Here is a 25,681-nt window from a genome sequence, read left to right on the forward strand (position 1 = left end):
AGCTCAACTTTATATATATTTTTTCATTTACAATGTTCAGAAAAAAACTCCACGATGGAAATATAGCATTTTAAATACATCTTTGTTTGCACTATTAAATCAGTCTAGCTGACTTCATTGTTACATTAAACGACAAGACAGTTCTTTTGTTTCGTTCGATGGCAATGGACACACCCTAAAGTTTACGTTCGTTGGTGCTGTTCCAAATGTTAGCGTTATAAAACTCTTCCCGTGAGGGAAACCGCACCTCTCTAATTGTCTATCTGAGACCGGAGAACGACACATTATGTCAAGGAATTATTTAATTATGGCAATAGAAAGATCATGTTTGGTCTGACCATACTGCAATGATGTTGAACTTTCTTCGAATCGATCTGGAGGAATGTACATACAAAACATCGGGAATTCTTGCCATAACTCTTTCGCACTCTGACCATTACAGCAACAATATGTCGGCCTAGAACACTCTTTTCTACTTCCATTAGCTCCTGACCGTAGCCCTGCTAAATGATTGTCTTGGCATGCCCATGATTGAAATAAATGCAGCTTTACTTGAAATAACTGCCACGCGAAACAAGTGGCAAGAAATCCTAAAAGAAGTGTCAATCTTTATTGTTGAACATCAGATTCAGGAAGAAAAATAACCATTTTAAGAACTTGCAGAATAACTTATTTCTATCGGCTTACATAAGCTTACCCTTGGGTGTAAGCACAACATTTTTGATGTTTCTAAATGAATCGAAAAGCAGCTTCGTTTCGCGGAAGCTTCTGCAGTCACATAAACATTAATGAGATATTTGTCAACGAAAAATGGCCATATTTTTTCCTGCAAAGGAGAACTTTTTACAAGACAAAAAAATCACTGTAAAGTGAAATCTTCTGGGAGAAAACCTACACTCGTAGTTGCAGTGGCTTGGAGCATTTTCCAAGAGAGTATCGTGAGTGATCCTGGACTACTTTGGGTTTGCTTTACTTCGTCTTTTGATTGGTCCAGAAAACTTGTCCCACCCTCTCAACCAATTAAATGCAAAAGTAAAACAAATCCAAACTTTGCCACTGGTGTTTTCCCACGCATAAAGCAGGTCGCTGAGTTCTCATTGGTAAATGATGATGCTGCTCTTTTTTTATTGGTAGTTGTGATCACCTTGGTTTTGGTTTTATGACTCTCAATTGAAAACGGCTTTAAATGGAGTTGTTTTGACCAATAGTGATACCTCGCAGACGCAAATTCTTTCTAATATAGCGAAACAAACTCACAGCAGCGAGATACGATAAAAAGTTATTCTCATGCTCTATACTCTAAGTGACTTAAAATAAATTCTAGGAGGGAGAAAACCAATCGTTTGAATTGTAGTAATAAACACAAATAGATTTCTATAAATGAAATATTTTAAGACTCTTTACATTTTGTTAAGTGAAGCACAGTCTTTCAATCTCTATTCCAAACTCTTCACCGCTGTCTCCAATGTCGTAAGCTGCTATGTCCACAATGGGAAGGCGGTGTGGTTTGGGGGTGTCCACTTCTAGTACCGTGTGGTGCCACTTTCCATCTTTGACCTGAAAATATCCTCATAAACGAGCAAAAAAAATCAATAACCTACAAATTAAGCAAAATATTTATCACTGCTCCGAGTGATGGGATTTGTAAGATCCTGATTTGCTATTTGGTATTGAGATCTGTGTCCTAGTGAACAGCTCTCAGGTCTAATAAATTAACCATCTCCTGGGGCTGTGAACGAGATATCTTGTGACAGGATCTGACGAAGGATTATAGAGAAGTGAAAAGGACCAAGGACCCAAGGTTCCTTTTTTTTCGTTGCCATTAACGATATTTTAAGCCCCAACAATGAAGCGCTCGATGAAGTCATTGAAACTGATTTCATAGTTTACATGTAAGCGCAATGAGACTTGAAACGCGCACATAAAAACATTATTATTATTATTGTTGCTATTACTATCATTATTACTATTATTACTATTATCATTGCTATTATTATTATAATCGTTATTTTTGTCAATCTAGCTGCTTACCGCACAATCATCCAGGATGACCTTGGGCTTAAACTTTTTTGAAGACTCTGCATGCATTTCAACTCCATTGTCAGCCTTAATCTTGACAGATTTGGAAAATTCGTTTTTCTCATCGCTCCAGGCCACCGAGTCTTTACAATTGTATACGATCCTCTGCCTGGCGCGGTCACTCAGCAAGCGGAGAAATTCTAGTTGGCTTGGTTCGCTGACATATTCAATCTACAGCAAAATTAAATCAGGAGTTTCAGTGTTAATGAAGACTGTAATAAAATTCTAGAACGTGATCGGCTATCACCATACTCGCGATTTACTAAAAAACTCAAGTTTCACAATCATCCGATTTTGTTAATCACTCGAATGTTTTCAGACCGAATTGGACGCCATTTGGTCCTATTGCTGTTTAAAAAAAGCACTTTTTAATATTTAATCATAAAGATATTTTTAAAATCATTACTTGTTTTCGTAACATAAACAAAAAGTAGCATGGCTTTTGCAGAAATCTATGTACAGGTTCGTTTAAAAAGTTGAGGCTTACAGCTTAAGTTACCATTAATTATCAAATCATTATTATCTCCCATAACATTCAATCAAAGTAGAGTAATAATCTCGTACCCAGATCTTACCGTATAACTGTAACCGCTTGGCCGTGAAAGGTCTGGGTACGAGACAAGGAAAATAATTGTGTTGTACGATCCTCTCCGGGTGAGAATAGACATGAGAAAGACTGTTGTCTGTGGTAATAGTTTGCTCTAGGTGTTCAGTTAGAAAAACGAAGCTCGATTGTAACCTGAAGGGCGCGATATTTGCAGAGGAAGCTTGGGACGAGTCGGTCACTACTTCGCCCCGTTATACTAACCGAACACCTTTAACAGGTCACTGTAGTCGTGACTGACGTTTCGAAAACCAAAAGGAATGCTATCAGCAGAGTCAAGCGAAAACGTCAAAAAATGAATCGTAAAGCTCTGGCTCCGGCACATAGGAGTTAGCAATATTGTGATTAAGAACAAGATATCATAGGAAAAGAAAAACGAGTTTTCTTTCCTCTTTGCAGCTCTCTCAGACTGCAAAACACTACCTACATTTTTAAGCATGCGCAGATCCTTTCCTAACCATTTGTAACCATCAGCACCAGTGAACCATTTCTTTTTTTCAGTTGTGAAGGTCTAAATAAAACACAGTAGTATAGTAAAGTAGCCAATTAGGAAAGAGGAACCTGGGGCCACGTGACAACTTGCAGCCAATCAGACTGTATATTGCTTCAAAAACAGTGAGTCAAGTACAAAAGAATATTTATGCTCCGAAACTGACCCATCGTTATTAACGTTTTCTAGTTTTAACACCGAGTGTTAGATCCGATATGGCTTATTGGAATTTATAATACGAAGTTGTAACAATTAACTTTTTTACAAACTTTCTCTTATCCTCAGCACCCCCCACCTACCCCCCCCCCCAACTACCCCAACACCCGTCCCTATAAGAAGCAACCCTCGGAATCCAGCGCCATAACCGTTAAGCAAAAGCGTCTTTCATAAGATCTCTTTAACCCTTTCAACCCCGCGCAGGAAAGATCAAGGTGCAATTTCTCATCGCAAAGTCAATACAATATCAAGCAGTGAGGTAAGAAAGTAAAATATGTTTTTCATCTTGTCACAAACGTGGGACAAAGAAAAAATTCTGAGTCCCCATGAGCAATCGAACCTCAAATCTTCGGATTCCGCCCTCAGATGTTCTACCACTGAGCCACAGAGACTCAACGGTGAGTGAGGTCTATTACGAAGTTCATATGACATGCGTCCTGCATACTGCTAGGACCAGCGTCGATAGCGTCATGTTTGTAAATAGAATAAGAAAGATGGAAAGTTTTAAGCTCAGTAAATAAATAGAGAAAGATGTTTTCTCGAAAAACATCTTTCCTTAAGGTAGTATACTAGGTAGAATACCCTCTTTTACTCTTCCCCCCCCCCTCCGCCCTCAAGCAGGTTAAAGTTCAACCGTAAAGTAGCGTTCCTCATTCTGTTCTATGTATTTACATATCAATAAAGTTGCAAAAAAGCAAATTAAACCCGATGAAATTCGTACCTCACTATCACTCATGGGGTAGAGACAAGTTGAATAAGAGGGCTGTTCGCATCGAACCCTTATGGCATCGTTAGGTAGACCATCATTAGGGTCGATCCAATAAAAACCTTCGAAGGAAAAGTAAATAATCTTAGTTTCAATCAAAATTGAAGCTATTCGATCAACTTAGAGAACATCTCAATTTTGTACTGTTCAACCAAACCCAAAGTTATCAGGTAAGCAATGGGAGAAAGAAAAATAGCGCTAGTAATCAAAGGGAACAGAAGCCATTACCCGGAACTTCCGTCTTCCATACTTGCCCTCTGAGTCAACCTTGTACCGTTTCATTTTATTTTTAGAAGCACTTCCCACGGGGTTTTTCGCGGGTGTTTACAAAAGAGCCAATCATAAGAGAGCTGTGGTCCTTTATTGTTTAGGTCACATGCAGGTCGCACGAAAGTATTACAATAATGGCGAAAAGCGCGGAAAGTCAGCGTGTTTTCGCAGGAAATTAAAGAACCCCCATATATCTCAGTTCTAAAAATAAAAAGATACGGGACAAGGTTGACTCAAGGGTACAATTGATATGGAGGCTCCGGATAATGGGCTCCTGAAGGGAACTAAATGTAGAAACACTCAAACTGCCTGATGCACAGCAAAACGAGAATATCCGACTCACGATTGGTTTTGAAGCAAAAAAAAAAAAAAAAAACTCATGCTGAATTACCTTCGACTCTCATTCTTACTCTTTATTAAACCCCGTAAAAATATCTTATGATATCATACCGCTTGGGAGGTCAGGATATGACATGTACAAGTCTTTACAGGTCCTCGCGGGAAATATACTTGTGCCGTTTGGCTTTTTCATCATCGTAAGTTTCTTCTTTACTAGAGTGACAAAGTTTGATAGCTGGAATGAAAAATCAGGTATAAGATGTATATTAGTAAATAACAAACTGAAAGAAAAGAGTAACAAGAAGACTATCACAGTACTTAACCTTAAACCTTAAGTATGACTGCCGTTTTATTTCTTCCTACAGGCATCACCGCTGAATCGACCCTCAAATTCATGAGAATAATGGAAACGATCGCTAACTAGAGAAGTTATTTATCATTTGACAAGGAGATGAGTAAAGAGAAGCGAGGAGAGTCAAGGGTACAACGAACAAACCCTCTAACTCCCAAGATCTCATTAGTAATTCTCCTTACTGTCTGCCACATAATTCTTGTGAGGTTTGTTTAGAGAATTTGCTATTGGATCAACTAATAATCCCCTAGTTAATATTTTTCTTTATTCTCATCACTTGTCTGGTTGATATTGTATTGATTTTGCAAGGAGAAATTCTATCTTGGTCACTCATGGAAGTTAAAGGGTTAACCCAAACTTACCGGATCAATCTCCGGATCGTCAACCTTTAAACAAATGAATGACGCCATTAACATTAGATCACGTGGAAGATCAATAACGCATGCAGAGGTCGAAAATAATTACAGACCTGGTTCTCTTATGTTTTTTCTTAAATACATTATTGTTATTTTTCATCGCCGATGGCTGGCGGCTTACAAAGTCATTTTTGTTGAGTTTTTATGAAATGAGATACAAGCAAGACGAGCAGGAAAAGCGATTCCATCCAACCCGTTCGTGCACAGGCGGCCCAAGCTCCAGCTGTGAGATGATCATCTTGCGCAATAACAGTCATGGCGGAATTATAAGAGTTTGTATGGGAATATTTACGACCGCTCTAAGGTATAAAATAATACGTCAAATTCTCAAAAAAAATACCTCACCTTACTTTCACAGCGTATCGCTTGTTATATGACCGCTTACTTTGATGAAAAGAACGCATATTAGCGAGTTGTCCATTTCGAGGTTTTCAACGTTCATAAGAAAAGCCCAAGGCTGAACACTCCATTTCCGAACGCCTGATCCGAGAAGCGAAAAATCCAAGCTCAAAATGACCGGGTGCCCACAAATCCAACGCAGAATCCAAGCACATACACTGTAGTTTCATTCCAATTCACTAAAAACTCAATCTTCCCCGTGCAACCGACACTAAGTCGCAGTTTGCTTAAAAAATTTCCAGTTTAGAGGTTTCTAACAGCCCGCGGCCACATCAACCTTGACACACGACCGTTGAAAACCAGCTCGGTAACCCTACCTCCTTTTCAAACTGAGCTTTGCCGGGGACCATACCGTCAGTTATCGTCAATAAATTGTTTTAGAACCACGGGTCCCCTCAAAAGAAATCGATCAAGAGGCTATTGTTTCGATCGGCCAATCGAATTCGCCTCCGGAAATGTTTACAAATTCAAAATAATTTACAGGCATAGTTGCAAACCGCACAGCTGATCTCGTAAATCTCGATAATTTCCTTTCAATTTCAAAAAGAAAAAATGTCGTCGGTAAAAAATAGTCTATTCCACGGTTGCAGCAGGGACGTAATCAATTCGAACTCGTATCAGAAATGGAAATCGTGGTAAGTATTGTTGTTGCTGATATCCGTGCGGACGAAACGAAATAACAGTTGTCTTGTTAGCAACATTAAGTATGTCCAGATAGAGCTAAATTGAATACTGGAACAAATCCTTCCAAGGTTTTCCCCTGACTCCGAAAATAATCACATTGGCCGATTGGCCGATCGAAACAATAGCCTCTTGATCGATTTCTACTGAGGGGACCCGTGGTTCTAAAACAATTTATAGACGATAACTGACGGTATGGTCCCCGGCGAGGCTCAGTTCGAAAAGGAGGTAGGGTTACCGAGCTGGTTTTCAACGGTCGTGTGTCAAGGTTGATGTGGCCGCGGGCTGTTAGAAACCTCTAAACCGGAAATTTTTGAAGCAAACTGCGGCTTAGTGTCGGTTGCACGGGGAAGATTGAGTTTTTAGTGAATTTTAATGAAACTACAGTATATGTGCTTGGATTCTGCGTTGGATTTGTGGGCGCCCGATCATTTTGAGCTTGGATTTTTCGCTTCTCGGATCAGGCGTTCGGAAATGGAGTGTTCAGCCTTGGGCTTTTCTTATGTACGTTGAAAACCTCGAAATAACAACTTGCTTAAATGGGCTCTTTTCATCAAAGTAAGCGGTCAGATAACAAGCAACACACTGTGGAAGTAAGGTGAGGTTTTTTTTTTGAGAATTTGACGTATTTTTTATTCCTTAGAGCGGTCGTAAATATGCCCCTACAAACTCTTATAATTCCGCCATGACTGTTATTGCGCAAGATGATCATCTCACAGCTGGAGCTTGGGCCGCCTGTGGTTCGTGTAGCCAATCATAACACAGCATTGGCATTGGCATTGCCGAATAAGGAAACACGTTGTTCGCCCGACATGATTTGCGTGCAAAGCATTGATGGTTTTCGAAAATCCGTGCAATTTTTCTCTTTTTTTTTCCATGAAATGATTAGTTAGGGACGAGGCAATTTCAATTACAACCAAGTACCATTAAGTGAAACAATCCTCACCAATTTTTGACTTCTATAAAGATTTACTGTCCCCGCTTTTTCGGCCGTAAGGGGTGGATCTTGCGGTGCCTCCGTCAATGATCCAAAGCCAGTGTACCCTGACGATGTCTGATAAAAAATAACAATAAATAAAGACAAAGTTAAAAAAAGTTTAATGATCTTCATAACCAGCCAGCCATGCCATCAGAGGATTTATCCTCTCTTGGCAAAACGCAGAAGTCTGAAATTCAAAAAATAAGTTTTTTGTAATGAATACTTACCACAAGATCGCTGAGGGCAATCTGAAATTCAGAGAAAACGAAGAAACGTTAAATATGAATTCTGGGTTAAGGACAATTGCTGTTGTTAACAACTAGATTACAGGAACAGCGCCCTAACTTCTCGGTCCCACTGCCTTAAAAGCGCCAATCAATTCGAAGCTTCAACATCCGCCTCGGGCGACCCACGGGCATTTGACCGTCGTCTATGCCCGCATTGAATTGATCGACGCATTAAACCATAAATATTTCTTATATTGTATATGTCTCTCTTCCCGGCTAGAATAAGCTTTTTCAAGAAGCACAAAAAAAAAAAAACAAAAAAAAAAATAGCAAGTGATCGTCATTGATCCTAACTTACAATCAAGGGTATTATTCTATAAAATATCCTTGTACTGGACTTAACGATTGGACGAAAGAAAACTCACCGATGGACCAGGTGATCCAGGCTCTCCAGGATCACCCTATGAACATGGAGACAGAAAATAACCAAAGAAAACAAAATGAATAAATAAATAGCAACCTTTACCTCTTACATATAATGAACCTGAATCACAATGCACAAGGCCAATAAGTTATTTTTTATTTATTGAAATAAAAATTTCAGGATAAGTCGGCACAATAAATGTTCAAACATGTTGCTCTCCAGATCGTAATGATCTTCCTAAAAGTGGTAAATTATATCAAGCTGCTCAATTATCGAAAAGAAGAGTGATGGAAATGTGCTACACTAAATCAGATGCTGTCAATACGTGGAAAGCAATTTATTTTATACAAGACACAATCACCAATCGAATTAATAGCAGCGGAAAATGTGGTGTATAAAAAAAAAATTGGTTTATGCCCTTTCGATGAAAAAACGATTACTTTTGAAGATGACGAAATTACTTACCCGTTGACCTTCCGTTCCCTGAGTAAATCAATGGCAATAAAAAGCATTTGTTAGCAGTGTATTGAATAAATACAACCACATGTAGAAATATTAAAATCATATCATAAAACCGAATGCAGGAGTTCTAAATGTAAGAGGAAGCAGCGAAGAAGTTACTCAAATCCTGATATTTTAAAATCTGCACGAGGGTTTCATTAGCAACGGGGTGGATATTGCCTGGCTACCCTTTGCAACCTTTGTGCAAACGTCACTGAGCTGTTCACATGCATGTAACTCCCTCCAAATTGTTTAAACTGGTTGACCTCAAGGAATAACAAAGCAACATAGATTTGTTTAGACCTCAAACTGGAACTGAAAGAGCATAGGACTTCAAACAATAAGTTCCCCAGGCCGTCACAACCACCCGCTTACAATTCAATTATAAGGTACGCATTCATGTGCACCTTACTTTATGGAAACCAATGTCTAATGCATAGTATAATGAACTGAAGAACGCAAATTGGCCAAAAGATACTTCTAAGAACTGTCATTTTACCTGTATTCCACGATCACCCTGAAAAAAGAAGAGGTAAAAAGGTATCGTTTTTCTCTCAAGTTGTTAATAAATATTCCATCCCTTGCCTCGTTTGACACCCCGCTTGCCCGTATAGATTATAAAAGAAAAGGGGGAGAGACTGAAACTGGGCTTGACCCAGCTGGTTTGATTATAATTTTTATTTGGGGGAAATCAAGGACAATAAGAACACTGCATTCACTGCAGTGAAAGTGACTCTATAGATATTGGCATGCATAGCAACAGGTCAAAAGGTGAGGGCAAAATCAGAGGTTAAGTCAGCTAATGAGCCTGATGGCCTCTGTGGCCTCACCCACAGGTTTCCGAACCTTGAGGCGAAAAAGGGTATTAACATAGCCCTTAGATGAGATGCTAGCCTATCGAAGTTACCCTCCCCCCTTCCCCCCGATATTCTTTAGGTTTCCTGTAGTTTTCGGGGGGTGAGAGACAATGCGAGATTAAATTCATTTTCCTTATGACCCGGCCAGAGTTCGAGGAGTAAAGCAAACCAAAGGGTGGTAGGGTGCGCCTTGAGAACAAAGTTTTATCTGAAGTATAGATTTATTGATAAAATGAAAAATGCTTCTTATTTCATCTTAAGCTTCCGTAATGCCTTAATTCTAACCCGTAGGTTGATCTACGATTTTACTGGAAGTGCTAAGAATCAATCGTTTCACTTACTTTGACTCCTGATGGACCAGATGGGCCTATGGAGCCCTACAACATACGAGGAAAAGCCAATAAATGACCAGTCCACTTCCAGATATATTGCTACATTCTGTTCGTATCTTGATTAACTTTCACAAAGTACTATTCACTCATTGATACCTTAAACACCTTGGCCTAGTTCTCATGTTTCCATTGGAATTTTTTAGCGTGGGATATCAGAGCGCGGCTGGCCAGAATTGATCTCTTCGCACACGCCCAAAGTTTGTTCGTTGTGTTCTTGAGTCATCGCACACGGCCCTCATAAGGGGATCTTCTGTTTTACGTCTTTCAGTAAAAGCGCAAGCGGATGCTTACAGGTAATAATTATGTATCCAAGCTTTTTGATCCTAGGAGTTTAAAGTTGAACGTCAAGTATCACGTACCACTTCTCCTTGTTCGCCCGATATTCCAGGGATTCCCCGGTCCCCGTCAGTTCCCTGAAGAAATATTAGAAAAGAACAAGCACGTACTAAAATAAAAATAAGACAAACAACAGCAATTACCGGAAAATATCGGTCTTGAAGGCTACTATTTTAATGTAAAAAATTGTTCCAAACTTCGCCGGGCTCGGCCCTTTATGGTCAAATGAACAACATGCAAGACCATTTTTTGGGCATTTGAAAACAGCCTTTGCTTTTCGGTAAAGATACGCCATTTGAATAATGTAGGGTCGACTGAGAGCAAAGTTGGTGGACCTGTGATATTTATCATTACCTAAGCTTCACGGTGGCCTACCTGTGGTCCTTCATTTCCAGTGCTCCCCGGAGGGCCGATGTCGCCTTGAGCGCCCTGTCATAGAAAAAAGCTATTTATTTTTGGAATGATGGAAGGAAGAAAAGAAACCAAAGAGCCAAAAAAGAAAAAATTTAAGCCAGCGAATATGTTTGCGGATTGAGGGAAAAAAAATTGTTCTTGCACTGAACTTCCTTCGAGGATACGACTTTGCTGTCAGTGGTTTGCGAAGATAACCCATCCGTAATTGGTTACTGTATCTGACACGTTTCATTACAGATGGACTTTACAGAATTTCCTTTTTCGTAGCATCCTGAGGAATCTCCTCCAATAAGTAAAACAAATGATAGTGGTCACCTTACCTTAGATCCTGGACTTCCCTCTGGGCCTGGATCCCCTAGTTCGCCTCTTTCTCCCTAGATATATGTATAGGTAATAACATGATTTCGAGTGCAATTTGGTGTTAATAAGCACGAGTTAATTTTTCAAAGAGAACAAAACTGCTCTAGCCCGTAATAAAGTACATGAAAAAAGATCACACACAGTCCAGACAGAAGTAAATTTTGACAGCGCGCGCACTATTTGTAATTTGAACTCGTGTTACAACTTTGCACTCGTGTTACATGAGAATGCACTCCTTCTCAGCCGATCAGACGTGCGTAATTTTTTCATGAACATTATTATTGAAGTTATGTAAATTCTCCCTGAATTCCACGTGCATTTTGGTTGTTTCTTATCGAGTGAATTCTCCTTTTCTTCCTTATGATTTATTGGAAGGCAGACGCATACATGACGTCACCATTTGCTTTTTTTGACATTCAAAAAAGAATACAGTCTATGTTGCCGTGGGTTTTTCAGTAATAGGTTACAGAAGACATTAAAATGTAGTAGGAACAGTGGTGACGCACGCTATCGGCAGCACCTCGTGTGCCACTTTTATGTTAAATATAGTACAGGTATAAAAACGATGTCATGATGGGTGGAGAGGGAAGGGGTAAATGAAGCGGCGGGGAAAGGGAGGAAGGGGGGGGGGGGGGTAGAACTCCAATCCAAATTTCACCAGGTCACAATTTCAAATCATATTGCCATAATTTCGCTTATGATTCTCAGTTCCAGTGATTCAACGAATGGGAAGGTTTCTGTTTTACGCCTTTCAATCCCTTTAAAAAATTTATCATTTTAATGAAAACTGTAGGTGCTACATCCAAACATTCAAGCACCAAAGTAAGGCCTTAAACAATGCACGTATAATAACTCAGTATCGTTCAAAAGTCTGGAGCAAGGGGCACCACGAAACAAAGAGTTGTGCATGGGGCGAGCATGGTCACTTCTGTTTGTATTCAAAAATAAAAGAAATGAAAGTGAAAAAGAGGTCATTTTTACCATTGGAGCTTTTTGAAAGGAGAAAAAAATCAACAAGAATATTTACTTTTTCTCCTCTCTGGCCTTCACTTCCTTCTTCTCCAGGTCCACCCTGGTCTCCCTGAACGAAAAGATAAAAAATTTTTTCATTTAAATATTGTTTTCGTTTATAGTAATAGGCATGAATACTGGAGTACTAGCCAACAATTCCTGATTTTCTTTCTTTTATACAGAGACCGCTGTACGCCTCAGTACTAAAAGCAATGATTTATTAAAATAAGATATGTCGTAAACTTCGACCAATCAGAGTGCGTGCATTTCTATAATCACCTGGGCCGTGCTGATCAAGACCCGCTTAATTTCAATAACGGGCTGTGTGCAAAAGCTGTGCGTTGCTATATCAGTTAATTCTGTATTAGCGTCAATTATGCCTCGAACAATTCAGCCCTTAAAGAGCCTTACATGATCTCATGATACTGCCAATGCATTAGTCTCTTCAGTGGAACCTTCTACCAAGTGACATAGCACTAATTATGAGCCAAATATTTCAATGGTTTCACTCACTTGATCTCCGTCTTCTCCCGTAGTTCCTCTTGGCCCTTCTGGTCCAGGGTTTCCCTATGAACAGTATAAAAAAATTCTAACTTGATATAAATAGTTCTTTTAGAATGATGAGGCGCAAACGTATCAGTAAAATACACGTGTAGCTACTCGTGATTAAGCGACAGAAACACGACTACTAGGTGCATTTCAATCGCGTCCGTTCATTACTATCTTTCATGCAATCACTTGGAGACTCTGTTGACCATATACTGGTTTTCTATTTCTGAATAAAATAAGAATAAATACTTAAATTAAATCAGCATTACATATGTCTTAAATTCATTCGAAGACCAAATACAGGAGTTCCGGCAAAAGAAGTGCCTCAGAGTAACCCCATGTTTGCAAGATTTTCCTCGAGTTACCCTTGATATCGCGATTGAACCGCGTATCGCGCGCGTCTTTCTGATCACGCCAGTATAGTGTCGTGTTTTATTGTGGATGATTCGAAACCTGCGTACTTTGAACCATTTATGCTGATCCTCAAATAGCGAGACTTTAAGTTGAAACAATGTTGTATATTAACACAAAGAGTAAATGATCTTTCTATGAGCGAATGTGTCTACTTGTAAACCATTTTACGTGAAACACTACTTCTATCTGGATAGGTACTACGAAAAGGATAATTTTCGGTGCAAAGCGCATGTATTCGAGAATAAGGGTTTAAAAGCGGTGAAATATGACATAAATTTTGCATCAAGTTGGAACTACTCTCTGCAAATAAATGCTACTTACGTCATCACCACTGGTTCCGTCTCTGCCCTGTTCACCTTGAGACCCATCAAGACCTGGCTCTCCCTGGGCTCCCTGATCACCTTGTACGCCCATTTGACCCTGATCTCCCTGTGGTTTAAAACAAGATTTATGCTTCATTTTAAGCAGTGACATACACAAATACCATATGAGATGACATCATTAATTAAAAATTAATGATGTCACCAGATTTATTACATCATTAACTTGATAACGTCACCATTTAAACTTGACTAATTTTACGAAATCATTTAAAAAAGAACGTCATTAACTGAAGGACGCTGTCAGCTGAACGAAGCCATTTACTTAAAGACGTCATAAACTTAACAGGATCTTAAACTTAACAGGGTCTTTAACTTTACGATGTCAGTAACTGAATGAATTCTGAATGTAACTCTTGACTCATCTGTCATTTTTTTTTGTACAAAGACCCTGTATCTGAATAGGGTTAAAAATTTGTCCCTCGTCGAGCTGCTGATACTTGTCCATGAGTATTTTTGCATACCTTGGGCCCTTGAAGTCCCGGTGTACCCAGCTCTCCTCTTGCACCTGCCTCACCCTATGAGAATAAATGGGTGATTGGATCAGTGAAATAACGAAAGAACAAATAAATCTATGTGTAAATCAACTGGTCGACCATACGACCCATTACTTGATCAATTAACCATCAATCAGTCGGTTTGTCAGACGGAGAGTCAGTCAATCAGCTAGCCAGTTGGTCCGCTGATCTACGAGTTGGTAAGTCATTTTAACTTGTTTGTAAGTCATTCACTAAGTCGGTCAATTGTTCAGTTGGTTTGAAATTCATCAACCACAATAAATATGTCAGTAAACATGTCACCTCAGTTATAACGTGTGAGTGAGTATCACACACTTTCGAGCTCGCCAGTTAGTTAGAAAAGAAACCATCTCATTGAAGACACATACTTCGTTTCCAAGTCGACCTGTTGCACCTTGCATTCCATCTTGTCCTGCCATTCCCTAGAAGAAGAATACACTCACATTTAGGTGGGGCCTCCACTGGTGGAGCAACTGTGCGTTGAGTTGTCAAAAATAATCAAGTTAAAATCTGTTGGCACGTAGGGTAATAGAGTATTGAACGTGAGGAAAACTCGGAACAGGTATGGGCTGCTTTGAAACTGGAGTTTTATACAAGCCGCCATAGTGGTTCGTATGACGAACGTGTACAACATTAATGGAGCGCTTTTCGACCGAGTGCCGTAATACCAAAAAACAACCAGTCTGCCTAAAGCGCGGGAAAACGCGGGCGACCAAGTAGTGATTGGTTGTAGTTTTGCATCTGATCCGTTAAGAGAGTGGCGCGAGTTTTCTGGACCAATCATAGAACGAAGTAAAGCAGAACCAATGAAATCCTTTTCGACTCTCAATCGAAAATTGCTTTATTGCTTGGTTCTTGTTTCTCGCTTCTCTTTTGAGGTAGCGTCATCATACAAAGCATCTTCGTCATTTTGATGGCCTCTTGTTCCACCAGTAAAGGTTTCATTTGCTGATGAGAATTTGTGCGCACAACAAAAGTTGAATAATGGTAACTCACGAGAGATCCACGGGCTCCATCTTTGCCGTCACTTCCAGGTTCTCCTAACTCGCCCTGAAAGAAGACGACGTACATGTAGTTGCATAAATCACCTCCTAAGTGCATGTCATAAAAAAAATCCTTTTCAAAAAAATAGTCAGAGCCCAGCTACGTGATAAAAACATAACATTTGGTTTGAAAAAAATATCGAGACTTCTAACATTCCAAGACAAACGAGAAACAAATTTTCACTGAAAGAAAGATCAAATACTAATATTAAACTTTGACCCCACCAATTTCGAATGCCAAAGTCTGTGGACGTAACTGGCTTCTGTTGTGAGATCACGTGCAGCGCGAATGAATGCAAAAAATATATATTAGGGGAGGGAAGGGGGAGAAAAACTGTAGTTTGAAATATAAAAACTTAAGAAATTTTCAACACTTGATGGGAAAATCAGTGAGCAAACGAACAAAGAGGCAAGCGAACACAGTGTATCGTGTGTTCTTCTATACACCTTACTGCTACTTTTAATGAGTTGAAGTAAAGTCAACCTCCTAAAAAATCCTATATCAGTGTTTTTGAATTTCAAATTCTGCTGAAGAATGATATAACGCCCACTCACCTTTGCTCCCTCGCTGCCAACAGCTCCTCTTGATCCAGATGGACCAACGCTTCCCTGTAAAAATCAAACCACAAGAATCGTCCGATCCTTCTTTTTCTATTTAAGGACACAAAGAGATAACAATAGCAATTAGATTACGAATCGTGTCATACCCGCATTCCCACAGCCCCTTGTGGTCCGGATGATCCCGCGGGTCCTGCTGTTCCCTGAAAAAAAATTATAATAGTAACAAGTTCCTGCTGCCTTTGACCCCCACGAGTGACTTGCATAATATTTTCCTTACAATTCCACCCCTGTGACATCCATTAAGGTCATGAGAATAAAGGAAATGATCCCCAACTAAAGAAGCGCTTGATTGTTAAACAGACTCCACTTGTCAGAACCTAAGAAAGGGTATAGGGAACAGTCTAGAGAATATCAATATTGATGGTCGGGTGAAAATGGTTAACACCTACCTTGTGACGCTATCATTAAAGAATAAATGATGATAAAAAAGTGAATTTACTACTCACACTTGGTCCACCGGAGCCCGGGTCTCCAGGTGGTCCATCTTGTCCAGGGCGACCCTGGGTCAATGAAAATTTGAGTTATAATCAGAATGAATGAGAAATTTAATTCATTAACGCGACGTCAGAAAGGAAAGTCAACTTTTCTTGAACATGAGCATGGTAAGTTTGATCGAACCATGAAAATGCAGGTTTATAATTTCAAATGAACTCAAGCTCGTGACCTCCTCCAGAAGTTCAGTTGGTATAAGAGAACGAAATAGTAAACAGCGTAATAGAGGCGGGAGAGCGACAACGAAAGAGGTTTCGGTCGGGTCGCGTAATTTATTACGTGACCCAAACCGTTGTTTTTTTACTCCTCCGCTCCTAACGCACATCGGTTAGTTAGCTGAACGCCTATATAGGACCCTTGCGAAAAGTACCCAGTTTTCCTATCCTCACTTTTGTGTCCTTTTACAGATTTTTAGAGACATTTTCATCCCTCCCCCCTCCCCCCCCTTCCATATTTTAAGCGACAGCAGTTGCTTCTTATGATTTCCTTGAAAACTTTGGGGAAAATAATTTAAATGGCGAACGGATCTCTTCGAAGTTTGACCGCTGAATCAGGAAACATCTGTATAAACTCTGAACTGGCTACAACAATACAAAAGCGAAAGTGTTTACCATGGCTCCTGAGGGTCCTCCATCTCCAGGCCCTCCGAAATTACCTGCCTCACCCTAGTTTCCATGAAAACGAGAAAGAGGAAACAATGTAAGAATGCTGTGTTAGTGCCCAGCGGTCAAATGAACCAGTAAATTGAAAGTGTTGTGACTTCATTTGAACTTTGTGGATCATAAACACAAAACATAAATTGTTAAACAGCAAGTACTAAGAAAGAATTTATAGTAGGTTTTCCATGTATAAGTGTTTTACTAAAATTTAAGTGCTTGCCGGGTACTTAGATAATCAGAAATTCTGATTTTGTTTCACAAAGAAACTTGTTTGCCACGAAAAATAAAATAAAAAATTGAAGAAATCGGTACAAGCAAATCAAAATGAAAAGAAGAAAACCAACAGGGAAGGACTAGCCCTCTCCCCCATGTCCACTAAGTCAAATAACTTTGTCTGAAGGGAAAAAACAAACTGGTAATAGAGGAAATACAAATACCTTTCTACCAGGTTGACCATTAGTGCCTGCCACTCCCTCACTCCCCATTGCCCCCTAAAAAATAACAAAGAAAAAATTCACAGAATTAATTTACTTCTCTTATTCTGCCTGATTATCTTGTATACCATGCAAGTGGTCCAGTGCCAGGTTAGGGTAAGTCCTATTGGCTCTTTCCTAATGAGGGTATTTACGCTGTTCATGTGTATTGCTAGTCCTTTAGGATGGGATACTAGTCCATAGCTAGTGGCCCCCATTCCATTCCCTCAAGCAGATATACACCTAGCCAGTCACTGCGTTTGACATAACAAGAGTGCCTTGCCTAGGAACAAAAGAAAATTACCTCACCCAATGATATAATCCAGTTTCCTTGTCATGATGCCTTCGTTTCTCCCAAATTCTCTTTGGAATGTCAAGCACTGAATGTCTTGAATTCCATTATTCTTCTTGATGGCGGAAATACGAATATAATGCTTTCTGAAGCACACTTTTCTCTGAAAATCATCACCTAGAAATGTCATCTTTTACATACCGCTGCTCCCGAAGGTCCAGGTAATCCCATGGGTCCTCGTTGGCCTTCTCCACCCTAAACAAGGTAAAGAAATAAACAATTTTTCATTTACACTAAACACAGGAGACATATCAAGAAAAAATTATGGTCAGTCGGTCAATACCTCTTCTCCACTGTCACCACGATATCCTTTGGGTCCCATGTCACCCATCGCACCCTAAAGAGCACAAATAAGTTTACAAAATTGACTGTTTATCGCTTTATCCCTTTCAAAATAACTTATTTATATCATTTTATAGAACGTGCGAAAGAATGTATGAATACGTAGACTGATTCTCACAGTTTGGCGTACTATATGAATCTAGAGGTTTCTGGAAACATAATCGTCAACGCTACCTCAGTTCCACTTGACCCTGGTCCACCAGCCGGCCCAGTCCCCCCAGAGGAGCCCTAAAAAGGGGACAGAGTCCACTCAGTAAACATTGAAGAAAAAACACGATGTACTACTTGTACTAACAGTTTATTCTACAACTTCTGAATTTCACCCAACTAGATATGACGCCCCATAGATTTGATGCAACCTTACGGACAGAGTGCATTCAGAAATAACCCAAATGCTTTTCCCTAACAAATCAAAAATAGAATATTTAATTTTGCCTTGCACATTTTAGCTCATATTAGGTTAGATATGCCATTTGATTGATTCGTTCCTTTTTGTATTATTGAGGAAATTGGCTGTATGTAAGTGAACGTAAATTAAACTAACTAATTTTCACTCACCTTTTCCCCATTCGGCCCAGTGACTCCTGTGTTCCCTGCTGGACCTGGTGGTCCCTAGAAAAACATAACGAGGAAAAACTTGGATTGTCAAAACTTCTTACGGAGGTTTTCTTTCTCATGGAGACTTAATCAAGGTTGAAATTTCACTTATTTTGCATTAGCCGTTGATTACTTTGATTGTCGTTAGTTTTCCAACAATCAATAAATTGAGCTCTAATACTCTGTTGCCACAAAAAGAAAATCTGATTGTCACATACTTACAGGACTACCCGGGTAACCTGCTGATCCGCTGGTTCCTGGGTCGCCACGTGGGCCCTGGATCATAAAAAAGTAAAACTGGCGTTTTTAATCGTCTTTTTTAGTGAGTTATTTACCTCGGTAGTCTGTGAAAACACAGGGGACTATATGATGGAAAAAACTCTTAACTAAGTTTCTCCTGAGTAAGGAACCTCTCGTAAACAATGTTTTTTCACTAATTCCTTTTTTTTTAGCAAAAGTAACAACACCAAAAATTAGTCACACGAGTTTCAATACTAATAAGTGTGCAATACTATGAACTTATTGACCGAGTGAAAGGGCCGCAAGAGGAAACATTGCGCGATAGAAATGTCGAGATTATAATCTATTTCTTTAATACAAACTGAGAGAAAGTGGTTCTAAATATAGCATTCGAAAGAGCGTACAGGAATCTTCTTCATATAGCTGTAATTTCAGGGAAAACTTACTGAGCCTCCACTAGCGCCGATTTGTCCACTTATTCCATCGTCCCCAGGAATTCCCTTTCAAAAAACACAATAAATTACCTTAAGTGAGGCAGTATTAACCTACATTTCAGTTGAGTTCTACCAATTAATGCCGATCGTATCGCCAGAAAGTAAATCCTACGCACCCAAACACAATTCTTTACTTCATCTGGTCTTACATTTCCTCATCATCTATCAGTTTCACTAAAATCATGGTTGGCTGCATGTGAGCAGGTATACATCCTGCATAATCCTTGTAACCGGTATACATACTGAAAAAACTGTTTTAAATTTCTTTCAGCTGTAATGAATATTTTGATTAAAAAAATTCATTTTTGGTCCTGTTCTTGGCGTAACCGATTTGCCACGTAATAAATCAAGTTTGTTCGGTTAAGATGACCCGATACTTTCTGTTGTATGGACCTCCGCTTTCTTTCGACATTTATACTTAACTTCGTCTCGAGCCATAAAAACCAGTAGCAATATTTTCCGATATCCAGGTTTTGGTCAATAAACCATATACAATGCAACATTGAACCTTTTAAAGATCTCTGGTAACACTTACCTTGACGCCCATATCGCCCGTCATTCCTTGTTCTCCTAGTTCGCCACTGACACCCTGGGTGTATTTAAAACAATAGAAGCAAATATTGCTCGCCATTACAAAGGCCTAAAATTGCAACATCTCTACGTTTGCTGTTTTGCATCGGGAACACTGGAGTATCAGTCAATCGTGCTATGAAATCGCCTGCTTGAGGTTGCCCTTAGGAGGATTTATCAAACTCGTCTCTACTGTTATCAATCTCAATTTACAAACTGCAAAAGTATAAAGCATTAAAACCCGAAATTCTAAGGAAAAATAGTTCTCACATACCGCTTGACCAGTAGCACCATTCTCGCCGCGTCGACCAACTGGTCCTGCATCACCCTACACCGAGAAAAAGAATTTAAGAATTTCAAGCATGAACATGAACATGGCAAGAACATTTATTCGGTTGCACAGAGACAAGGAGCGAAAGTTTAACCATCATAAACCTATTGGCTCATTATTAGTGAAGTTAATTTAAGTGTTTTTTTTTTCAAAGAATGAGTTCTATTAGTCCTCTAAAATAGGGGCTGCTAGTCCATCGCACATTACCTCCAGCTTGTCGTCAAGTTTCCCTGACAGTTTATTGGTGTCCATATAATTAAAAGATACACTCCCTTATTTGGCCCTGAATAAGTGTGTACCACCGAACAGGGTATGGTTTTAAAAGCCTTCACATTTTCAGTGAGTCCGCATTTTTTCTTTTGCTTCTCCTCTTTCTGAGCCTGAACACAGGTAGCAGATGAATTAAATGTGACTGTAGTTCCAGTTAAACAAACTGGACAATTGTAGCAATATTCGATCCTGTTGTTTTGCCGTTGATACATGTTAATGCAAGCGAAGAGCTTCTTGAAATCTTGTTCACGTGCAAAATCCCCTAGCAGTATTAACTGTGGGCTCATAATTGGCCCGTCTCTCGAGCACTCGTGCCTCGTAAGTAAGAATTCTTTCGTCTACCATTGTCACGACGTTTTACCTCTCCTCCTCTTGCTCCAGGGGGTCCTGTAGGTCCTGGTGATCCGAGACCTCCCTGTCACATAAATGGAAAATGAAAAAAGATAGAAATGATGACAAAACCTTTTTGAATTATTACGTGTTGCATTTTACCGAGAATTTCAATATCATGCGAACTCTGAGGTTCAGAACCAAACTTGTGAAAATGTTCCGTGCTGCTTCAATAACAGTCGAGACGGAACTCGAAATGCAGAAGGAATGCTTCACATCTCCAACTTCATAGATCGCATGCTTCTGATGATTGCAATAAAATAGAAAACTAATGCTGTCAATTATATCCCGTGAAGTTATCACACAATTTTTCTCATTCGTGTGTTGATTTTATGGTTTATGCACCTTGGAAGCATGCATACCGTACGCAATTCAACAAGTGCTCCCCCCTCGTTTGACACCAGCTTAGATTTCTTATCTGACTCCCTACATATTAGGTCGCCTTCCACTGAAAAATAAAACCTCAGAAATGAAAGTAGATATTTTCGTCTTTTTCTTTGAGCGATTTATCCTTTCTATGACTTGGTATGTTCTATTTACTGCTCATGGAACAGCAATATCGACAAACAACGTCAAGCGTCTTTCGTTCCTTACCGTCTGTCCTTGACTTCCAACATCACCGACTTCGCCGATAGGCCCTGGTGGTCCCTTAAAGTTAAACAGAACCGCTAAAAGTTAAAATCGTCAAAGGAGAAATTTAGAAGCGTATTTTCCTAATTTTTAAAGGAAATGAGGGCGTAATACGGTATCGATTTTAATAAAAATTCAGTGGCTTACATCGTAAAAAGTGTGATTATATACTTTAAGAATATAAATATTTCCTTCAGAAGTGTTAACTTCTGGCCTCAAAGGAAACAAGTGTGTTTTCTAAAACAGACTCCAGACTTCCCAAGGGGAAGTCGGGGAGAGCAGCGGTACTGGAGGTCAGTAATGTACCACGGGCAGGATATATTTTGTTTTAAAAACGGCCAGGAGACAGTTATCGGACAGTTACAATTGTATTTATACCAAGGGAAAGTAAATGTATCGGTATTATTTATCCAATAAATGCATTTGGATACAGAATCGAATAATCGATATGGTAGATGATCACAGATCACAATGGAGCTTAACATAAAAAGGACCGTAAGAAACAATTTTTGTGAATCTTCTTAACTTGCGATTATTTCCAATGCATGTAATTGTTACTCACCGCTGGGCCGCTTTTGCCCTCATCGCCTCGTTCCCCCACTCGTCCATCAGGTCCCTAGAACAAAAACGTTCTTCTTGGTAATTAATCCGTTCTAAAATGTATTTCCATGCACCAAGCCGCGTGTGAACATTACTTACTTGTTCTCCAGATAATCCTGGTGACCCAAACGACCCAGGCGCTCCCTGAAAACATAGACATATTAACCCTTTGACGCCTTCGTAACTTCTCCCTAAAATATCCATGCAAGTGCAAATTGGTGGTCCAAAGGCTTGTAGAAGCATCGAAGATAAACACTTGCATGCAGGAATCCGCTGAATCGAGACGATGGCATTCATTTGGCACACGAGGAAAAGACTTAATCATCATAACAATTGCTCAAATTTACATTACATTTGAACTGCAAATACAATCGTTTTTATTTTTTTGGAAATTTTTTCACATCACTCTCCCGTGATGAGGGCTAGAGTTCTCATTCAAAATAATGCATCAGATTTTAAGATATTTTCTGAATATGTCTTGAACTTTTTACTAGCGTTTTAAATTCATATGATAAAGATCATATTGTATTCTGCAACATGCTTCTTTGCGGATATAACAAAAGGATGCTAGTTCTTAATTAGAGGTACCGTTCTTCCAGTCAGGCCACTTGTTCCAGCATTTCCCTTTGCACCCTAGTGATTAAGAAGAAACAGGTTTAATATTTGCGAATTTCTTTTGATGTTAATAAAACCAATTTCACTAATTAAAGTAAAACTCAGTCTGTATTCATACGAACGATTAACAAAATCGGTGACGACTGTGAAGCAAGAATCCGACCGGTTAACCACCAGTATGATTACAGACAGAACGTTCTGTTGACATATGTTAGCCATATATGTAAAGTGACTCCCAGGCCATTCAGGAAATATCCAAAACCAGTACTAACCTCCGATCCAGAAGAACCAGCTTTTCCAACATCTCCTGGAGTCCCCGTGGGTCCCTTACATTCAGAAAGAGAGGATGGTTTAAACAAGAAGAAAGAATCAAATCGATATTCCATTATTTGAAATTTCAAGGTTTCGCCATTTTACTGATCGAATCGACAGTTTTTAAATTAGTAATGACTCAATAATGTTACAGTTATGGTATTTATGATAGTAAAAAAAAAAAAAACAAGAGCACTTCTGGAGACCAGGCACTTATTAACAACTTTGGTTGAAATGACTGATTTTCGAGGCATCAAGGAAAAAAATTAGGGTCAAAACGTCAAGCTTACACCAGCTGGCTGAATTGTTTACGAGGGGATATAGATTTACAGGCATAAACATGTAGATGACAATTTTTAAGATTTCAACATATTTCATAAACATGGGCACGCGTAGAGATGGAATTTGTCTTCGAGTTGAATACGAGAGGGGGAATTCCATTTCCACAAGCAATCATGTATTACTTTGTTTGTTACATAAACACCAAAGGCCTTAACTAGAAAGAAGAGAAAGAATTTCGACAAACAACTTTGGATTGAGAATGGTGAACGCTTTGCCATTCATTCGTCAACCTGACCAGAATGGCAAAAAGGCGAGCGATGTGTCAGCAGCTGATTGGCAATATCAAATACATGTTAAAAATTATCGTTACTTTACACGTGTGCAGTTCGACTTTTCTCTGGGCTGGAAATCCTTGTAAAATATAGCAGTTTAGATAATTATTATTATTATTATTTTTTTTTGCACAAAGTGGAGGTCCCCAAATATTTTATCTATTTCCATAGGAGCTAACCTGATCACCATCTTCTCCAGTTGATCCACTTTCTCCAGCAGGGCCTTCAATTCCCTAAAGGAAACCAACAAAAAAAGAAGAAAAATCCAAATCAGTGAATTCCAGAACATGGCTATTATTATATTTTGCTTTTATTTTCTAGCACCAGGAGGTCGAGAATATTTGGTCTTTGCACAATACAAAAACATGTCTGTTCGTTTATTGTCTGCTTTCCCTGCGATCATCATATGGAGCACAGCTGAAATAAGAGCGTAGGACAGACTATAACCAAACAGTAGAATTGTATTCGTAAATTAAAAAACTATCCTGCTGTTTTCCTTTCGTGTCGAGTTTAATACTTAGTTCTACAAATTTTGCACCTTGCAGAGTGATTCTGCGCAGGAATACCATGACAAAATTCATTTTTGTGAGGAGGTTAAAATGGATTTCTAAGGGTCAACCAAAATAAATTATCAAATAAACAATATACTATAATGATAAAAATGTAACGAACAAACCTGCTCTCCCATCGATCCACGTGAGCCTTGGTTCCCAGTTGGTCCTGACTCACCCTATAAGACAAAGTTTTCATCTGTTTAAATTTAATCTATCTCTATATCATAATTCAAATTTGTCTCTAGCTTCATGCACTGGTAAATATCAATTATTGTGGAAAGTTACCATAGTGAGTTGCAATTCTCGATTTTTTTTCACGGCTGACGGGCCCTGATGGCTGAGCTCGTGAGCCATGGACCACAAAATATGATGAGTGGACATGTGCATGTGTGGCATATACAACTAACACTCTATGCAATGTCTGTAGCAGTTTTTGAGATAAATATATTTTATAAGATGTTTTAAGAGATTTGGGGTGTTGTTTTTGTTGTTGGATGTAACATCGCTTCATGGATGTAAGATAGTTGAAGCTAACATTTTCCAATTATATCATATATAACATAGGCTCCCAAAGTAATTGGTTGATTATTACCTTTGCCCCAATTGGTCCTGCCTCACCACGAGTTCCTTGGGGACCTTCCTCACCCTAAAGCGAAAAAAGGGAAAAAAAGAGAATAAAAAATAATTGTAACATGTATCAGTCCATATTCCATTTTTGTTTTCAAGATTGGACATGCAAGGTCCAAAGGCGAACTGCTACGCGGAAAATTTGGAAGAACAAGAAATGCAGGACTGGAAGGAACGGTGGATATTCAACTGACACAGTTACAAGGTCAATTCACTTGCCTGAGCTCCTTTTTCTCCAGGCATTCCAGTAGGTCCAGAAACTCCTGAAGGGCCCTGAATACAATAAGAATTACTTTTAACACGAAAATAATCAAGAGCACGAAAAAAATTGAACTAGTAACTCTTCCTATAAATACCATCTGGCCTGATGTTCCCGGTGTGCCATTTTCGCCAAGCGCTCCCTGAGGAAATTAAAATATTACCTGATTACTATCATTTATTTCAGTGACAAGTTTGATAGCGAACAGGTAAATTCATGATTTCAAAATTCTCTATAAATTACGGGAATGGCAGAATTATCTACGAAGTAAAGAGGGTTAAAAAAAATACAACAATTACATCACCTCCTAATGCCATAAAGCAATTTCAAAAACATAAACCTATTGAAATGATGTGAACAAACCAAGCTAGCCAACATTAGGGTTGCATACTAACAGGAGTTCCAGGTTTTCCCGCCTTTCCTTGCGATCCTCTTCGACCTCTACCACCCTGCATAATGTATGAAATGAGACCAATGACTTTCACAGAACAAAAAAAAAACAAAAAACAAAAAAACAACAAAAAAAGCAAACGAGATATAATTATTACTGTAACACCGGAACAAAAAAAAGGAAAGAGAAAACACGGGTGGGGTTTAGTGAAGGATCACAAGCTATTTATAG

At 39.1% G+C, this 25,681-nt stretch overlaps 1 protein-coding gene across 1 annotated transcript in view; it reads right to left on the reverse strand.

The window, feature by feature from the left end:
• Positions 1 to 591: 591 nt before the first annotated feature.
• LOC131799172 (collagen alpha-2(I) chain) overlaps positions 592 to 25,681 on the reverse strand; it is a 40,952-nt gene continuing 15,862 nt past the window's right edge. The window contains exons 25-70 of the mRNA XM_059116865.2: positions 25,455 to 25,508; positions 25,157 to 25,201; positions 25,020 to 25,073; positions 24,766 to 24,819; positions 24,296 to 24,349; positions 23,799 to 23,852; positions 22,966 to 23,019; positions 22,667 to 22,711; positions 22,178 to 22,222; positions 22,041 to 22,094; positions 21,443 to 21,496; positions 20,820 to 20,873; positions 20,132 to 20,185; positions 19,823 to 19,876; positions 19,240 to 19,293; positions 18,776 to 18,829; positions 18,515 to 18,568; positions 18,131 to 18,184; positions 17,898 to 17,951; positions 17,756 to 17,809; positions 17,227 to 17,280; positions 16,742 to 16,795; positions 16,085 to 16,138; positions 15,725 to 15,778; positions 15,573 to 15,626; positions 14,971 to 15,024; positions 14,343 to 14,396; positions 13,921 to 13,974; positions 13,398 to 13,505; positions 12,627 to 12,680; positions 12,130 to 12,183; positions 11,063 to 11,116; positions 10,704 to 10,757; positions 10,352 to 10,405; positions 9,942 to 9,977; positions 9,243 to 9,260; positions 8,708 to 8,725; positions 8,244 to 8,279; positions 7,819 to 7,839; positions 7,559 to 7,666; positions 5,479 to 5,502; positions 4,876 to 4,999; positions 4,111 to 4,217; positions 3,111 to 3,194; positions 2,032 to 2,250; positions 592 to 1,557 (exon numbers count right to left, since the gene is read on the reverse strand). Of these exons, the coding sequence (XP_058972848.2) occupies positions 1,411 to 1,557; positions 2,032 to 2,250; positions 3,111 to 3,194; positions 4,111 to 4,217; positions 4,876 to 4,999; positions 5,479 to 5,502; positions 7,559 to 7,666; positions 7,819 to 7,839; positions 8,244 to 8,279; positions 8,708 to 8,725; positions 9,243 to 9,260; positions 9,942 to 9,977; positions 10,352 to 10,405; positions 10,704 to 10,757; positions 11,063 to 11,116; positions 12,130 to 12,183; positions 12,627 to 12,680; positions 13,398 to 13,505; positions 13,921 to 13,974; positions 14,343 to 14,396; positions 14,971 to 15,024; positions 15,573 to 15,626; positions 15,725 to 15,778; positions 16,085 to 16,138; positions 16,742 to 16,795; positions 17,227 to 17,280; positions 17,756 to 17,809; positions 17,898 to 17,951; positions 18,131 to 18,184; positions 18,515 to 18,568; positions 18,776 to 18,829; positions 19,240 to 19,293; positions 19,823 to 19,876; positions 20,132 to 20,185; positions 20,820 to 20,873; positions 21,443 to 21,496; positions 22,041 to 22,094; positions 22,178 to 22,222; positions 22,667 to 22,711; positions 22,966 to 23,019; positions 23,799 to 23,852; positions 24,296 to 24,349; positions 24,766 to 24,819; positions 25,020 to 25,073; positions 25,157 to 25,201; positions 25,455 to 25,508 (2,805 nt within the window). The 3' untranslated portion in view covers positions 592 to 1,410. The remainder of the gene's footprint in view (positions 1,558 to 2,031; positions 2,251 to 3,110; positions 3,195 to 4,110; positions 4,218 to 4,875; positions 5,000 to 5,478; positions 5,503 to 7,558; positions 7,667 to 7,818; positions 7,840 to 8,243; positions 8,280 to 8,707; positions 8,726 to 9,242; positions 9,261 to 9,941; positions 9,978 to 10,351; positions 10,406 to 10,703; positions 10,758 to 11,062; positions 11,117 to 12,129; positions 12,184 to 12,626; positions 12,681 to 13,397; positions 13,506 to 13,920; positions 13,975 to 14,342; positions 14,397 to 14,970; positions 15,025 to 15,572; positions 15,627 to 15,724; positions 15,779 to 16,084; positions 16,139 to 16,741; positions 16,796 to 17,226; positions 17,281 to 17,755; positions 17,810 to 17,897; positions 17,952 to 18,130; positions 18,185 to 18,514; positions 18,569 to 18,775; positions 18,830 to 19,239; positions 19,294 to 19,822; positions 19,877 to 20,131; positions 20,186 to 20,819; positions 20,874 to 21,442; positions 21,497 to 22,040; positions 22,095 to 22,177; positions 22,223 to 22,666; positions 22,712 to 22,965; positions 23,020 to 23,798; positions 23,853 to 24,295; positions 24,350 to 24,765; positions 24,820 to 25,019; positions 25,074 to 25,156; positions 25,202 to 25,454; positions 25,509 to 25,681) is intronic.

Source organism: Pocillopora verrucosa, chromosome 10 (assembly GCF_036669915.1).
Source record: "Pocillopora verrucosa isolate sample1 chromosome 10, ASM3666991v2, whole genome shotgun sequence".
Lineage (NCBI taxonomy): Eukaryota > Metazoa > Cnidaria > Anthozoa > Scleractinia > Pocilloporidae > Pocillopora > Pocillopora verrucosa.